The sequence below is a fragment of the Phocoena phocoena genome, chromosome 2 (genome assembly GCF_963924675.1).
Source record: "Phocoena phocoena chromosome 2, mPhoPho1.1, whole genome shotgun sequence".
Lineage (NCBI taxonomy): Eukaryota > Metazoa > Chordata > Mammalia > Artiodactyla > Phocoenidae > Phocoena > Phocoena phocoena.
Window position 1 is genome coordinate 43,947,155 of NC_089220.1, and position 18,277 is coordinate 43,965,431.

General features: G+C 38.4%; 1 protein-coding gene across 1 annotated transcript in view; it reads right to left on the bottom strand.

Moving 5' to 3' along the window:
- TMEM260 (transmembrane protein 260) overlaps positions 1–18,277 on the bottom strand; it is a 58,869-nt gene that overhangs the window by 3,334 nt on the left and 37,258 nt on the right. Inside the window, exons 9-15 of the mRNA XM_065871864.1 lie at positions 17,478–17,592; positions 15,992–16,161; positions 13,508–13,679; positions 10,657–10,805; positions 5,102–5,278; positions 3,559–3,612; positions 1,731–1,821 (exon numbers count right to left, since the gene is read on the bottom strand). Coding sequence (XP_065727936.1) covers positions 1,731–1,821; positions 3,559–3,612; positions 5,102–5,278; positions 10,657–10,805; positions 13,508–13,679; positions 15,992–16,161; positions 17,478–17,592 — 928 coding nt within the window. The remainder of the gene's footprint in view (positions 1–1,730; positions 1,822–3,558; positions 3,613–5,101; positions 5,279–10,656; positions 10,806–13,507; positions 13,680–15,991; positions 16,162–17,477; positions 17,593–18,277) is intronic.

Genomic DNA, 18,277 nt, shown 5'->3' on the forward strand with positions numbered 1-18,277 from the left:
ACTGAATTCACTGAGGGCCTTATCTTCCACCTCTCTCTCTAGCTTGTGCCTCTTTGACAGCGGGAATATTCCTGATTGTCTCCATCACAGTATTTGGTACAGACTGGGTGCTCCATAAGTGCTCCGTGAGTGAATGAATAAATGAATAAACAATGGACCAATGAGCACAAAAGTGAGGAGCAAAATCTGTCATACCAATTGGACATCATGCAAACAAATGCCCTGGCTGAGTAGATCTACAGCAGCGCAGAGACAGCAGAAATACCTCCTCACTTGCTTAGACATACAGCTCCTGGGCTCTGTTCTTATTGGCCTTCGCCAGGATGTCTATTTCCTACACAGCAGGCTCCAAGACTATCTCTGAAGGTGATGAACAGCCCAGTGCTATAAATCTCAGAAAAGCAGGGACTTGTTAACATAGTGCTACAGCAAAGCAAGCCTCTGCTCTGGACTCCCCTTGCCATCACAGAGGACCAGCTAAGCAAGAGCCTCAGTGTGGCTGGATGTGAAGGCTGTTTGGTTTCCTGGGGCCACATCAGAAGACAGAGCCACTCTCCATGACCCTTTATCTCTCTCATAAAATCCCAACCAGGGCTTCCCTGGTGGCACAGTGGTTAAGAATCCGCCTGCCAATGCAGGGGATACGGGTTCAAGCCCTGGTTCAGGAAGATCCCACATGCCCCAGAGCAACTAAGCCCGTGTATCACAACTACTAAGCCTGCGCTCTACAGCCCGCGAGCCACAACCACTGAGCCCGAGTGCCACAGCTACTGAAGCCCGCACGCCTTAGAGCCCGTGCTCCACAACAAGAGAAGCCACCACAATGAGAAGCCTGTGCACTGCAACGAAGAGTAGCCCCCGCTTGCCGCAACTAGAGAAAGCCTGCGCACAGCAACGAAGACCCAACGCAGCCAAAAATAAATAAATAAAAATTAATTAATTAAAAAAAAAGAAATCCCAATCAGCCATGGCCCGATCATTTCAAGTGCAGCCAGGGTCATGATTTTGCGTAGAGGGCAACCCATCAAAACTTGTTTCTTTTTTTAAATAAAGCCATCATATTAGTTTCCTATTGCTGTTGTAACTAATCACCACAAATGTAGTGGCTTGAAACAATATAAATGTATTATCGAATACTTCTAGGGGTCAAAAGTCATAAAAATGAAGGTTTTTGTAAAATCAGCAGGGCTGTGTTCCTTCTGGAGGCTCTGGAATCTATTTCTTTGCCCTTTCCAGCTTCCAGAGGCTGCCTGCACTCCCAAACTTGTGGCCCCTTCCTCCATCTTTCAGGTCGTACGTGTGGCAATCTTTTAAGTCTTTCTCTCTGACCTCTGCTTGCAATGCCACATCTCCTTCTCTGACTCTGACCTTCCTGCCTCCTTCTTCTAAGGACCCTTGTGATTACGTTGGGCCCACCCGGATAATCCAGGATAATCTCCCCACCCCAAGATCCTTAATCACATCTGCAAAGTGCCCTTTGCCACGTAAGGCCATATATTCATAGGTTCTGGAGATTAGGACATGAACTCCTTTCATTAATCTGCGGACCACAGCCACTTTAGATATTATTTGTGATACACATGACTATTTTTCCATTTATACTGCTTTATAATGCCAAATAAAGCTGGAAACAGAAAAGTAAAAACTCTACTGTGATACACCCTTTCTCCATCCCAAACAGCCACCACCCTCCCACCAAATAAATTTATGTATGTAAAAGTACAACATACGTCATACGCGTGAGTGTAGAGCTGAGCTTTCACATTTGAAGGCAAACTTGTAGTTTCTGCCAGGTTAAAGATGAAGAACGGTGTTTTCATCCTGGGAGTGGGAGGGTGTTCATGTCAATTTTACATTCAAAGCTAAATCTGCCAGACTTTTCCATTGATTAGGAACATACAAAACCATTTATTGTATTCTTTTCACTTCTCTCGTATTAATGGTTTACTCTGAACCAACGGTAATCCTCCCCCACCACCCCAAGACACTGCACTCACACCTAGTGCCAAATCTTAGAAAAAAGCTTATGTTCATCATCCCTACTGTACATCACCTTCCCTCCAGATGTACACTTCATTATGCAAGAGCGGCTAGGAGGCGGAGACTTGCTGAGTTCGTCAGCATATCCCTGAAGGTACCCATCGCGACAGTTCATGCCATGTGTGACCACTTCTTCAAAGATGCCTGGACTCTTTGACCACATGAACTCATCCAAATTGTAGTCAGCACACCAATTAAATCAATACCTACCTGAATAATGACCTGCTTTCTTCTTTTATGTGATTTCTCCCCCAGCTTTCCCGCATTCAATCACAGTGAGGAATTGTGGAGACATTCGGTGTATCTTTGATTAGTTCTTCAAAGCGACTATTTGTTCCTATAACTGGGCTGATAACTTGCAATATGCAATTTGCTAAATTTTTCAAAAACACTACTGCAAAAACTGTATCTTTTTTGTAATTGTTGTTTTGTCAAGAACCATTTCTTAGCAATTTTTTTTTTTAAGATTTTTTTAATGTGGACCACTTTCAAAGTCTTTATTGCATCTGTCACAACGTTGCCCCTGCTTTACGCTTTGGCCCTTTGGCCGCAAGGCATGCGGGATCCCAGCTCCCCAACCAGGGATCGAACCCGCACCCCCCGCACCAGAAGGCAAAGCCCCAGCCACTGGACCACCAGGGAAGTCCCTCTTGACAATTTTTTAAAAAAACCTCTTTAAATGTATGTAAGCCCTTTACACCCTAACTCAATTCTTGGTGCAAAGCACAGTCCCTGGCCCAGAGTGGGCATCAACGCATTTTTACTGGAGGAAGCACTTCATACTTGGTACCCCTGTCTGCATCACTTAAGACTTTTACATTAATATTTAGGCCAAAGTCTGTTAGTGTTAGATGTTTTGAGTATTTTAAAAGAATGACAGGAACCCAGAGAGTCAAGAGCGTCACCATGAAGTGTTTGTTCCACACAGGAACAACAGGAAAGTACAGTATCTATGAAGAGTCAGATCTCTTTGAACATGTCTGTCTGTTCCACTAGACTGAGCTCCGTGAGAGTAGGAACTGTGTCATATTCATATGTGTAGCTTCCATGCCTAGCACAGTGCCTGGTCTCTAGGAAGTCTTCAATAAGTGCTTAAATAATTAACTAGCACATTACACATGGAGACAGGGTTGTAATTATCAACTTCTCCTCAATCAATTACACTCACTTTGGTTTAGTTGAGATAGGAGAGCATAGGAATTAGGAATGTTCCAGAGTCAGACAGATGTGAGTTTTGGACTCTACTGGTAGAACTATGTGGCCTTGGACAAGTAACCTCTCTACCTCCGGTTCGTTCTTCTGTAAAACGGGGATAATAATAACTTCTTCACAGGTTATCGTGAGGATGAAATGAGATTATGCACGGGTAATGATTAGTACAATGCCTCAAACAAAATAATTGCTCATAAGTATTATTTTTATGATCCCCACGCACCACTACTCCCCAGGTGAAAAGCGCCAGAGGCTCTTCTGCTGCATTACAAACAGACTGCAAACACACACGTGTACATTATTCACCTGGCTTGCCACATCTCTTCATTGGCCACAGATTCCCAGGAAGATGGAGCAAACCTGCAGTTACAAGAAAACGGTAACATGTTTCTGCTAGCTACCTTTATCGCTGTGGACATGTAATTCTTGTTTTATAACCTTACAGGGCAAATAAAATAGGCTGCATCCTGAAGTACTGATAGAGACCAAAATAACAAACTTATTCTCCTAGAAAAATTTGATCATTAGGAATTTGAGGTTTGGGTAAATGTATTCTTATTCTGCATAACGAGCCCCAGTGCCCCATGCGGGCAAACTAAAGATTAGTGGGAAGAGGCTGGAGGCATTTGGGGAGCCAGCTGTTCCTAAGAACTGTCAGGTGGGCGATGGGGCAAGGGTGAGGCCTGGGTCACTCTATGGACACAGCTAAGAGCCACTGAGCTGTAAAGAGAGGGGACTCCCGGCTTGGATAAATCATTGCTGGAGCTAGGATGCTGCTCCAAAAACACTGGCTGAACCATTTGCTGATTTTTTTTCACTTAATTAAAATTTCTTTTATTATGTATCTATTTTGCCAGCATGGAGATAATGAGTGATGCCATGTACCTGTACTGTTGTTAGCTGTCTGGAGAACAGGTGATTTTCTAACTTTTCCTCACAATGGTCACAGAGTACTTTTTTTTGGCCGCACCGTGCAGCTTGTGGGATCTTAGTTCTCTGACCAGGGATTGAACCTGGGCCACGGCAGTGAAAGCGCGGAGTCCTAACCACTTGACTGCCAGGGAATTCCCGTCACAGAGTACTCTGAGGTAGAACTACTTATCCAGCTCTCGCTGGTGCACAGCAATGTGGTCTATTTGCTCATATTGACTCAAAAAACTTTGGTACCATTTGTTCATAGGATCTTGACTGTTGTTCTTAAATTATAAGCAATAATTATCTAATCTTTGAATAATTCATAATTTAAAAAACAGGCAATGGAGACACCTATCTTCAGATGGTGACTCATCTTCCATATGGGAGAGAGTCAAGTCTAGGTAGAAATGCTTCCAGGAAGACTAATCATGCCCAAAACGACAGACCAAGGCTGATGACAAACAACTGAAGAAAAAGTTACTCAAATCCCAGGCTTCCCTACAGAGAAGTGATCTGCCATTCTTGAAGGAAAAAAAATATGAGTTTATGCAGGTGGAAACTATCACGGGCAACAGGGTGAGTGCCTTTTAAAGCTCTGTTGCAGTTAATAAATCTCTTCCACTTTTAGGCTCTAAGCTACAGGATGGTGGACCGTGTAGCATTACAACAGCTGGAGGTGGACGGTGGCACACGTTTAACTACTGTGGTGCCCAATCAACCACCACCGCCCTTCCTCCATCTCCAAGCCTGAGGACAAGAAACGTATGTTCTCTTCCTCTATTACAATACTCTGTGGGCAGCAAATAACAATATTAACTAGTAATAAAAAACCACAAAATACATCAAATAATTAAAAGGCATCTCAAAATTTAGTAAGTTGTTTAGGCACACAAAATGGCTATACACTGATGAAAACCATAACTGCTCTCCATACCTTCCATAGTCTTCAGTCCAGTTATAGATGTTTCTCGTAAGTTTAATCCACTCCTCAGGGTTGAATACAATCTCCGAAGAAACTAATTTGTCACAAGAACCCCATGGCCAAAGTGAATAGTTCTTTTTCCACGTTGGGTCGCCTTCATGAATTCCTATGCAAACAAATGTTTCTTTTCTATTGAAAACAGAAAAATATGCATTTTTAACTTAAAGTTCTAAATGTTAAAGTATAACTCGTGAAGGGTCATTTCTGACTCTTTAAACCTTGGTTACCAATAAACCATTTGTGAACACTTTGGTTTATTTAAATCTCTCCCAAATAGATTGTTTTAAATTTACATTGAGGGACTTCCCTGGTGGTGCAGTGGTTGGGAATCCACCTGCCAATGTAGGGAACACAGGTTCGATCCCTAGTCCGGGAATATCCCACATGCCGTGGAGCAACTAAGCCACCACTACTGAGCCTGCGATCTAGAGCCCGTGAGCCATAACTACTGAGCTCGCATGCCACAACTCCTGAAGCCCGCGCGCCTAGAGCCCGTGCTCCACCGCAAGAGAAGCCGCCGCAATGAGAAGCCCGCGCATCGCAACGAAGAGTAGCCCCCGCTCGCCACAACTAGAGAAAGCCCGTGCACAGCAACAAAGACCCAATGCAGCCAAAAATAAATAAATAAATTTACATTGATATTAGTGTAAAAAATGCTGTTTGGGAGGTTGAGGCGAAGCACACAGACATAAATGATAAAACTACCGTTTGTGACACTGTAGGAAATCACTTGGGGATAAGCGCTGTTACAAGGAACGCTTCTGTGGTTCTGTCTCATGTGTAAATATACATATTATTTGATACCTTTAAAATTTTGTAGGTGGAAATATGTCTTCATAGTAGTAGCAGTAGTAGTAGTAGTACTACTACTACTAATCTCTCCTTCCTCAAATTTCCATTGCATTTTATTTTTAATCTCTTTTAACATTATTTTATTGAACTTGTTATCTTCATTTATAAATCTTTCTGAGAAGCCCAGAAGCATCCTGAGGATAGGCTCTCTATCTCTGAATTAATTCGAAATCCCACAGCACGATGCATAGCTAATACAGAATATTTGCTGAATAAAATTAATTAGATTTGACTAACTATTAGCATCTTCAAATCCTGCAAAAATTCGTAACAGAAATGGTTTAAATAAGCTTGGCTCAAAAACATTATAATTGACTGGTTCTATTCCAATTTTTGGTGTATACCTTAACAGCTATTACCAAGTAGAAAAAAAAAGGAGCATATTAGGAGCAATTACTTGAAAGTAAAAACTTCATGAACTTTGAAACAAGACACTTCTGGCTTAGATTTTGGATTTTTTCCACCATGTATTACCTCTATGATTTTGGGGAAATCACTTAATTACCTGTGTCTGGTCTCCTCATCAATGAAATTGGTATGAACTATCTTTCACAGCTGTTTAAGATTAAATGAGATATCTGACATAAAGTAAAACATAACAGAGTTCTGGTTCTAGGGAAGATGTAGTCATCGTATTCTATTCTGTCTCTCTCACTGCACACAACTATAATTTCTGAACAGAAGACCTAGAACAACTATCTGAAGACTCTGAAAAGTAAATGGTAGAAAGAGGATTGAAGGAAGAAAGCAGAATTCTTAAGTTCCACCAAATCCGCAGTGAGTTTATCCCTTTTCCCCTTCCAGGATTACCTGGCCTGGACTCAAAGGAAGCCTGAAACCCAAAAGCACATACCAAGTAAGGACAGAAAGAACTCCAAGAAAAGCCCGGCCGCCTCCCTTTTTCCTAGTCCAAAGGGCAGGAAAAGGAACTTGTACGGACTGGGGAGAGCAGAGGAAATCCCCAGGATGTTTTCCCTTCTTTCCTTCCCTGGGCACCGGGCAATACTGTGCCAGCAGCAGCACAGTTACAGCAGTGGCAGCTGGGCAGGTCCCTATAGCTCTGAGGAAGGGGAACACTTCTCACTAATCAGAGGAGCTGTGGTTCCAAAGGTTGGGAGCAAATTCCTATTACTCCTCGACTGGGTGAACTTGAAGACAGATCAAGAGAAATTATACAATTTAAACAAAGAGAAAAAATATTGAGAAAAATGTACAGAGTTTAGGCACCTGTGGGACAATATCAAAAGGTCTAACATTGGTGTCATCAGAATCCCAGAAGGAGAAGAGAAAGAAGGTGGGGCAGAAAAACTACTTAAAGAAATAATGTCAGGAAGCTTCCAAATTTTGTGAAAGACATAATCTTTCAGATTCGAGATACTCAGTAAATCCCAAGGAGGTTAAACTCAAAGAAAGTCATGCCCAGATACATCATAATCAAACTGCTGAAAACTAAAGACAAATAAAAAATCTTGAAAGCAGCCAGAGAAAAACAACACATTTCACACAAGGGAAACAATGATTTGAATAACTGCAGATTTCTCATCAGAAACCATGCATGTCAAAAGGATATAAAATAACATTGTTAAAGTGGTGGGGAAAGAAAAGAACTATCAAGCCAGAATTCCATATCCAGAAATATCCTTCAAAAATGAAGGTGAAATAAAGACATTTTCAGATACAGGAAAACTAAGAGAATTCACTGCTAACAGTCTTGCTCTAAAAGAAATGCTAAAGGACTAATTTCAGATGAAGAGAAATGATACAAGAGGGCAGCCTGGAATATGAGGATTGAAGGAAGAGCAACAGATCTGGTAAATATGTGGACAAATATTTTAGATTATCTTTTCTCTTAGATTTCAAAATATATGTATGAGGGTTGAAAACAAAAATTATCACATGTCTAATATATTTGACAACTCAATCAAAAGTGGGGAGGTTAAAGGAACTTATATGCCACTAAGGTTTCTACAGTTCACTTGAAGTAGTAAGTAGATTGTAAAAAGTTAAGTATGTCTGTGTACTGTAATTCCAAGAGCAACCACTGAAAAAATTTACCAAGAGACATAGTAAAAATAATTTAACATGGAATACTAGAAAAAAATCAAAGTATCCCAAACAAAGCAGGAAGGGAAACAGTGGAATGAAAAACAGAGAAACAAACAGAAAACAAATAGTAAAATGATAGATGTACATCTAAAACATATCAATATTTACATTAAATGCAAATGATCTGAATACACAATGAAAACATAGACATTGTCAGAATGGATAATAAAACAAGAGCCAAATATGTACTGTCTACAAGAAACCCACTTTAAACGTGACATAGGTGGTTAAAAGCAAAAGGATAAAAAGAGAAATACCATGAAAACACTAATCAAATTAAAACCAACCAAAAACCCAGAAGGATGTTTTTGTAAGTATAGAAAAAGGTGCAAATGCAATTCAACGAAGAAAGAATAATGTTTTCAACAAATGATATTCATATGCAAAAAAAGACCTCTGTTCTAGGCAATACCCTTGCAAAGTTAACTCAAAAGGGGCCATTGATCTGAAATGTAAAGCATAAAACTATAAAACGCTTAGAAGAAAACATGAGAGAATCTTTGTGACCTGGTATTAGGCAGAGTTCTTAGATATGAGATCAAAAAGTATGATCTATAAAATAAAAAAATGATAGCTGGATTTCATCAAAATAAAGAAACTTTTATTTGCAAAAGACACTTTGAAGAGAACAAAAAGACTGGGAGAAAATATTTATGAATCACGTATTTGACAAAGGATTTGAATCTAGAATATACACAGAACTCTCACAACTCAATAGTAAAAGAAACAAACAATCCAGTAATCCCACTCCTAGGTATGAAAACATATTTACACACAAACGTGTACATGAACGTTTATAGCAGCTCTATTCACAAATGCCCCAAACTAGAAACAACCCAAATGTCCTTCTGCAGGTGGATGGATAAACTGTAGTACATCCATACAATGGAATACTACTCAGTAACGAAAAGGAATAAACTATTGATATACAATAACTTGTATGGATCTCTAAGGCATTATGCTAAGTGAAATATGCTGATGTCAAAAAGTCACATACTTTATGAGTCCATTTATATGACATTCTGGAAAAGTTAAAACTATAGGAACAGAGAATAGATCAGTGGTTGTGAGAGTTAGGGCTTCGGGGACAGTATGATGACACAGGACAGCGAAAGGGAGTTTCTGGGGTCATGGATGTGTCCTGTATCCTAATTGTTCCTACCCACTTGGCAAATTCTTACTTAGCCTTTAAGTTTCCAACATTTTATCCATACCACTATTATCATGCTTGCCAGCTGATACTATAACTTATCAGTTTCATGTTTAAGGTACCACTTGACACCTCTCTGAAAGACTGTGACAGCAGGGATCACACCCATGCATCTGCAGCTAGTATAGGTCTTGGGACATTTTGAATACCCAATATTTATTAAATAAATACTGCATGAATGCCCCTGGGAAGAATTAATTGCTTCCTCATCCATGCTCCCAGAACACTTGGCTTATACTGTCAATTAAATCATCTATTTAGTAAACACACATTGAACATTTACTGTGTCTCACACTTTACAAGGCTTTGTTAGTATAGAGCTTACGCCATCATATTATGGCCAATTGTATTCATATCTGTGTATAGATACAACTAGATTGTAGTCTTACTTAAATCTGGAACTGTCTCACTTTATTGCCTAATACAAACTGGTACATAGTACGCTCAATTGATGTTTATAAGGTTGAATTAAATAAAATTCACCAAAAAATGCTGATTTGGAGATGTTAATTGTTAACATTTTATTCCACAATAGAACAATTAAATATTACTCTCACAGCACATTTATACCTATCACCTTCATATTACTTCATGAGCCAGAGTAAACTTCAGGCTCTGAACACCAGAAGTACCACATCATTAGGTTCTTGGTAAGGGATAGTTTAACTTTTACAAAGAATTTCTGAAGTCCCCTTTATAAGAGAATAGAAATTATGAAATAAGTTTTCTTCTTCACGCTCTGGACAATCCCAAGCATTTCACGGACAGGAAAAATGTTCAACACTCTACCACTGAAGGAGTTATTTATTCTTGACCTTAACTATGAATAATTTTATGTTCTCAAGTATAGAATTCACAATTCTCATATGTTATCTCAGCCAACATAACTGTAGGTGTTTTTCTTATTTATAAAAATGGCTTATCCTTTAGAAAAAAATCCTTAAGCTATTTTTATATAGTGATTATTCCTGGAAAACATTTGCATTAAACTTAAAAGGGGGCCATGGTGTTGATCAGGGGGAAACTATAATTGCTTGCGATCTACCTGCAATGATTTCAAGTAGGCAGGCACATCTCCAATTTCTCTGAATTGTACTAAGATCTTATTTGCTATTCTTGCTAATCTGTCTTTATTTTTCTTTTACCCAGAACAATAACATTTATTTCTGCCTGGCCTCATTTATGCACAGATATTCAATTTAATTACAGAGATAATCTCACCGGTGACAGGGAAATAGGTGTAGAAAATTGGTCTTTTGGATGAAGCACAGCTGCTACATAAACAATTTTAGAAAAGCTTAAGATTTTAGAAAAGCTATTATATGAAAAGAGTGCTTACAGTTTATTTACTTCAAGAAAATGATAAAGATTAAATGTGACCATTCCACTAGGTAATATTCCTTCCACAGGATTCCACCGGTTCCCAGGAAATTTGACGCCTGGTAAATGCTTTGCCATCTTGGGTAAATACCACTCATAAGTCATCATCTGCCAGAAATATAAAATATGGTATCATGCTTTTAATATGTTTCTTTAAAAAGAATCGAGTTTATCAAGGACAATGAAAAGGTTCTAAAATGTGGAGGTACTCATTAAATATAAACATAATTGAAAAGTACATACAAATGCAACTGAGGTATGTGGCACTGACTCTTCTTCTAATGCCTTAGACCTTAGGTTTCATGCCTTCAATTATAACTATCAGCCACCAATAAAAGCAGCACCTAGTTTCACTTACCTCCATGCATTTGCCAGACTACCCAGAATGACCTCCTGCTCTCATGCCTAGAGAGTGTACTGAGCTTTCGGAACCAGCTTAAACACCAGTGCCTCTCAGATGCCCTCCCCAGGTCCCATGCTCTTATAGCACTTTGTACCTACCTCAGTTAGCTCTTAGCCTATTCCTCACTAGACTGCAAGCTCCTACATGAAAAGGGCTGTTTTCATCTCACTGCCTCTGCGCCTATCACATTGCCTGGCACAGAATACTTCCCAAACTATGTTTGCTGGACCTGAAATGTCTTTCTGATGGCCAGACTAGACAACCTAGGCAAAATACAGAGACGTGTCATTACTCTGTTCTTTCATTCATTCAAAAAACAAGTATTGCTCACCTATAATGAAGAAGATATCAATCCCTGCCCTTGAGAAGCTCAATTATATGATAACCTAGGCCTCAAAATTAAAAACCCTTTGGCTAAATTATCTGAATTTATTAGTAGCTCCAAATTAATTACATAGTCTTTTGATTAAAATAAATCATTATATCAAAAGTTTCTTCTTAATTCTATACTTAATATATACTTCATTCTATACTTTCATATGTACAGATTTCTTTTTTTTTTTTTTTAAAGAAAAGACTCCTATTTACACCTTCAAAGCTTCATTAAGTTTGGATATCATCGTTTGAGCAATTATGCTTATGTTTTACTTGTCTATACAAGTCATTTAACTAGAAGCGACAAATTAGTTTTAATCTAAGTGTACACTGTAAATACTCAAAAAATACTTATTGAATTAGAGTTTATTACCCAACAGTTTCAGTTCTTGGGTATAGTAACATTAACTACCCACTGTGTGCTATGGCCTTACTCTTTCTAATTTAATTCTCATAATAACCTTATTATGTGAGAATAATTAAGTTATATCAGACACTGTTGATTGCCCACTCAACAGCCAATCCTTTCCAACTAACACAATCCTGGTTTTAATCAGGTAGTTCTAGTCATTCTCCTTTGCTAGTGAGTAGTTTAGGAGTGGTCAAGTGACCCAATACTGGTTAGTGGGGCCCAAGTAGAGGTCTGCTGGGGGCATCTGGGGTACATGTTACTCCCAATACAGAGAGAGAGAGAGAAAGAGAGAGACCCCAGGAGAAGCACTTTGCATGTGATGTTTGGAACCAGGCATCCATCAGTTCAAGAGACCTGCAGAAAAGCTGCCCCAGAACACTGTCATCATGGAACTGCTTGTATTATCAATCCTAAAGCCTCCTCTCTCCAGACTACTTGTCTTATGAGATTAAAAACTCCATAGTTTAAGATACTCTTTAGTCAGGGATTTTGTTCCTTACATTCAGAAGCATCCTAACTTACTTATCTAATGATCATTTCCATTTTATAGATAAGGAAACAGAAGCTCTGAGAGGAAAAATCAATAGACCCAAGTCACACATCCAAGGAAGTGAGAGGATGAGGACTTGAATTTGGGTCTAATTAACTTTGAAATCCAAGCTTCTCAATCATAGTAGCTGTCATCCCAAATAGTATTTAAAATCACATTATGATACCATATTTTCAACAAATGATCTAGCTTTGGTCAGGTGCTAGACTGAAGATCAAATTAATCATTTGTGTACATAAGTGCAAACTCCTTCTAAAAATATGTGTAATTTTCAAATTTCCCTATATTTTCAAATCTGTTTATAGTGTTCTCAAAAAATTTTAATTATTCATTAATTGAATGAAATTTATTAAGTAAGTATTGTGCCTAATAGTTTGCTCAAACTAAATGTATTTTTTCAAGGTTAAGAATTTCTGTTTTCCTGACAACCGTTCTAAAAACACCAGAGAAAGATTTGTTCCCTTTAACTATTTATGGCTTAAACAATAAACCCTATAGTTTACATATATTTTTTTCAGTTCAAGAAGATTGTTTTAATAGACCTTGAAATTTTCACAAGTCCTCTCCAAAAATACTTTTGTCTTAAGATCAACAAAATTTACAAATAAATTCTATAGCAGAATTGTGGTTAATAATTTCTATTTTGCATGAAATGTATACCAACCTGCGGTATGACTTATTTTATAGTCAGCCTAATTTAATTTAATCCCTGGATCACTGGGAAGTGTTAATTTGAATGGTTGAGTTAGCTGGATGTAAAAGAACAATTTAAAAATAAATTTACAACACAACATTGTCATGGTCTGTCACGTGAACTACAGACCTAGGATGCTGTTTGAATCTAATATGAAACACATTAATTCTTAGAACATTCAGTTTAAAAAGGAAAGAAGCAACTCATGACTTTTCCTATTAGTTAAAATAAATAAAAGAATGTGATATATATTTTACCTAAGAGTGATCATAGAAACTGTACCCACTCAATGTTTAAAAAAAATAGTTCTTTAAAAAACATATGTTTTAAAATGATGGCTACTACTATATTCTAAGTGTATCTTTCATATACTTACTTCCTGATCCACTAATGAAATATCTGGCCTCAGTCCCTCACAATAATGCATGTAACGGAGAGAATTCCCTGGCAGATCTCCTCTGAGTAAGATAATTGCACCATGAGGCATAGAGGCTAGAAGATTCTTTGCAAACTTATCGATCACATAGTTGGTCCTTTGGTCACAAATGCTAAATGAAAGGATTACAAAATATTAAAATAGCAACACATTGTTTTAGTTTTAATAAGACTGGGCTTATTTCCTGCTCCATTCCTTTCCCATCACACAATCTACATTTAGTGCTTTAAAATATTCTAACATATCTTCTAAGAGGATGCATATATTTGAAAAGGGAACACTATTAACTGGGAAAAAAAAAAGAAGGAACTAATTGAGAAAACTCAGCATACTGCTTTAATTCTGGAATTCATTATCATTTCCATAAAAAAGGGAATCAGTTAGTGGTCAATAATAAGTACTTTTTTTCCTAAAAGCATATCCAATTTCACTAAAAAGAAGTAACGTTTCTGATTCCACTTGGAGTTTAAGGTAATTTCATGTTAATTCCATTTAGCTCAAAGGAATTTTCAGAAATGCAAAAGGAAATCTGCCAGTTTCTGGCATAAATTTGCACGTTTGTCTGACTCTCTTGCACATAGAGGTTGATCCTTTCCACCACTTCCCTGGACCAAAGACTCCCTGTGTTCCTCTCTCCCTTCTAGACTGAGAAATCACTAGAGAATGAGACCAATGAGAAAGAAGGGAAGGAATAATTTGTTGAGATGTTTACTTCTCTCCAGGCATTATTTGCCATTGCCAACAACAGCAGTACAACTCTTTTCAGGGATGAAGTGGACTTTCTAACTTCAAAGAAAAAACTGGCATGAATTCTGAGAGCTTTCCATGAAAAAAGAAAAAGAATACAAGAAAGGAAAAGCATCGAAAAACAGAAGCAGCAATGTCTTTCCTGTTATTATCAGGTCCATTACATGTAATGGTACTGAAAAACACAGCCTAAAGTTGAATCACTGGGTTAGCATCACAAAGCAAATGAATACTTCCGGGAACAAAATATTATCCTTGCCTTTGTAACTGATGCAACCATCTTCTACTGTGATTCCCTACATTGCAGGGCAATGCCTCACATTTTGCCATCCAGGAAAGTTGCTGTCTATTCCATTCACCTGGGGTAAAAAAAGAATCAAAACAAAACCAAACCACCCAGTCTGTGCAGGCATCCCTGGTGTGGAACTGGAATTGCCCTGAAGACCTGAGCCACGAGAAGACTGGGATAAAAAAGGGTGAGTGGAACTTCCCTGGTGGCACAGTGGTTAAGAATCCGCCTGCTAATGCAGGGGACACAGGTTCGAGCCCTGCTCCAGGAAGATCCCACATGCCGCGGAGCAACTAAGCCCATGGGCCACAACTACTGAAGCCCGCGCGCCTAGAGCCCGCGAGCCACAGCTACTGACCCCGCGCGCCTAGAGCGGGTGCTCCGCAACAAGAGAAGGCACCGCAATAAGAAGCCCTCACACCGCAATGAAGAGGAGCCCCCGCTCGCCATAACTAGAGAAAGCCTGTGCACAGCAACAAAGACCCAGCGCAGCCAAAAAAACAAATAAATAGTTAAGGTTTTTTTTTTTTTTTTTTTTTAAAAAGGGTGGGAAACACACTATGGGCTCGGCAAACCCTTCTTGAACTTGGAGTTGTATCTGGGACCTGCATCCCCTTCCCACAAGGCCTCCTGGTGACACAGCCTTCCTAACACCGGCTCTTCCTCAGTATTATAAAGAACATCAGTTTTTCAAGTTAAGTTGAAAGGGGGAGTGTAACCTTTTAAAGTACCAATCAAATCTCAGTGTAACAAAACTCCAATGGACTCTTCCACTTCTGTAATGTTTACTCAATACTGCCGCAAATAAATGAACTATCATCTAAACTTTTACATCTTTTATGTTAGACTGAAGTTTTCATTATAATGGTTATTAAGCAGATTTTGAAAAACACATATAATACTAATAATGCATCAGGGCTAAGAAACTTCTAGAACTTTGATTATTTAAAATACTTAATATACACTACTACAGAGAGCACAAGATAAGGGCCAAGGATTACTCAAAAGATGAAATCTTTGAAGCATAAAGTGAATTATTTTAGGGCATACAAAAAAACCCCAAATGTCTTTAGTCTCCATCTAAGTGGTATTTCAGATCATGGAATTTTAGGTACACTCCAGATTCTACGAAGTATCTCTAGGATTCCTTAGTGGAAAATATACAGGGTGTTTACACGCACCAGCCAAAACCTTGTTTGCAATGGCCTGAAACTACACATCACTTGTGCTGAGATTCTTGTTCAAAAGTTTAAGAACCACTGCATTCAGACCAAGCTGTCTCACTTTGAAAACTAGTGGAAAGTAAAAGTAAGACAAACCCCTAGAATCTAAATATCCAAATGCCTCTGGCTTGAATGCTACTTTTCATAAAAATAACCATGTGTTACCTATAATTAGAATATATTTGGTAAATTACAAAAAGAGTTGCTGAAAGCCATTCCAGACACTGAAGCCCACTGGTGTTCAGTACTCGGTTACTCTCAGAAACAAGTGCAGCCAAACCGATGCCAGCGAGGACAGCCACCACCGCATTGCTCTGCATCCAGAACCGTTCCACCTGTGAAAGAGGCATGCAAACAGTGCGTCCAGTTGACTGGTTCATGCAATCAATCAGGTATTTATATATTTTAAAAATATATTGCATGTATATAGTTGCTTATGCCTGTGTCATTTAGGTATTCTTAACTGACTTCTCCAACCTAACTCCATGTCACTTTATTTTTCAATTTTCAAGCATTCCTCCTTCCTTGTTTGACGTGTGGATCTCCCTTTTTGGATCCACACATTCTTTTCTATACTACAAACTTCATCTTGAACTCTTTATTCTAACATTCAAAGCAGAAGAGGTGGAGAAATGCTTTTGCTTAACTCCTGATGTTTCCTTCCATGTAGAGAAGCTCCACTAGTATAACACTCCTGGCCTCTCTCTACCCTCACTTATTTCCTCCTGAAGGATTGTAGGGACTGAGCTGACTGGGGAGTTTGGGAGCTGGGACTGGGCCTGTATAGCCCTCCTCTTTCCTCTCTCTTCCTCTTGGAAGTGAGCCGCCCACAGGAAGTACTTGTCCAGGGGAAGACTCTGGGGTGAGGTGAGCTGGGGAGGGGAGAGGCCTGCCCTGTGCAGCACTGCCTGTGACTAGTCCATTCAGGGATGCAGGATGAGGAGACTCCCTTCCCCACAGATATTAACCACATTCTCCAATCTCAGCATTATGGGTAACAAAGGTGATTCTCCCACCCAATGTACTGGTTTACCGTGTTCTCAACTGATTCAGAACTCGGGTGCTCAAGTAAGGTATTATTCATCAGGCCTCTTGAACACACACACACACACACACACACACACACACACAAACTGTTTCAGCTGTTCAAAAAAGAGCTATCTACATTTATATAGTTTCTTCTGTAAGGAGAAGAAGTACTCTAATCTCAGATATGGTAGTCAGGGAAAAACAGAAATATACTTGCTCTTTTGCACAGGCTTGGACTGGTGAGGTAAGAAATAAGGGAATGTGTTGGTAGAGGCCCTAATTACAACCCTTATTTCTTTGCTATTTTTAAAAGAAAATCCCAGGAGAAATGCAGTAGTACCTAGCACACATATAAAATGACTCACTGAAATCTACCTTACATTTATTTTTTTATTTAACTATTGTGTTAACTAAACAATGCTTCCCGCCCCCTTCCCCCCACCCCCCCAAAAAAGAAGGCTTAGCCTTACTGGTTCAATAATTTAAATTTTGATTTATAATAATGTATATACAATTTTAACTATTTCTGAGATAACTTGCTCTTCTACAAGACTCATGAAAGACAAATTTGTACATTCTTCACTAACTTTCTGGTCAAAGGATATATCTAAGTAAAACTTACCACACCCATGAAAAGTGGTTTTGAAATATCTAAATTTGCCCTCCAAGCAAAGAACAATGAATAAATGCAAAACATTCCAGTAAAAAGCCATACTAATGATGAGTTCTGTCTGTCCCTATAAAAAAAATTAAAATATGTCCAAAATTATTTATGTGACATGAATATCAATAATATTACACAATTTTAAACTATGAAAAAAAAATGGAACTAAAAAACTTTCCATTTTTAAGTAGGAAAAAAGAAAGATCGTAGGTTTAAAAATATGAGTTGGAATAGATAACCAAAGCATAGTAATAAACCATACACTGCACTACATATTGTCGACAGCATAATTTGGAACTATGCAGCAAAAGATACGAAGTTAAAATCTGCAGAAGAAATATAAATTACTAATCTTGTTAAATTTAAGATGTAATTAAACATACGCAAAAGAGTAATTTCATGCATCAAAATAATAAAGATTTAAAAATGACAAATCTCAGTGCTGGTGAGAATGCAGTTGTATGAGAATATATGTTAGTACAATGTTCAAGAAAAGTTAATTTGATAATATATATCAAGAGCCTTAAAGAAAATATTCACATTCATTGACCCAGTAATTTGACATGTGGGAATAAATTTTTAAGCAAGAACCAGAAATGTGGATAAGAATTAATCCACAACAATGCTTTGGTATTACTTATAATAGTGGAAAAAGTGGAAGCAATCTAAGACCCTCAAATAGGAGAACATTTAAATTAACTGTCCTAGGTTATAGTATGGAATATTATACAGAAATTTAAATGATTCTAAGTATCTCT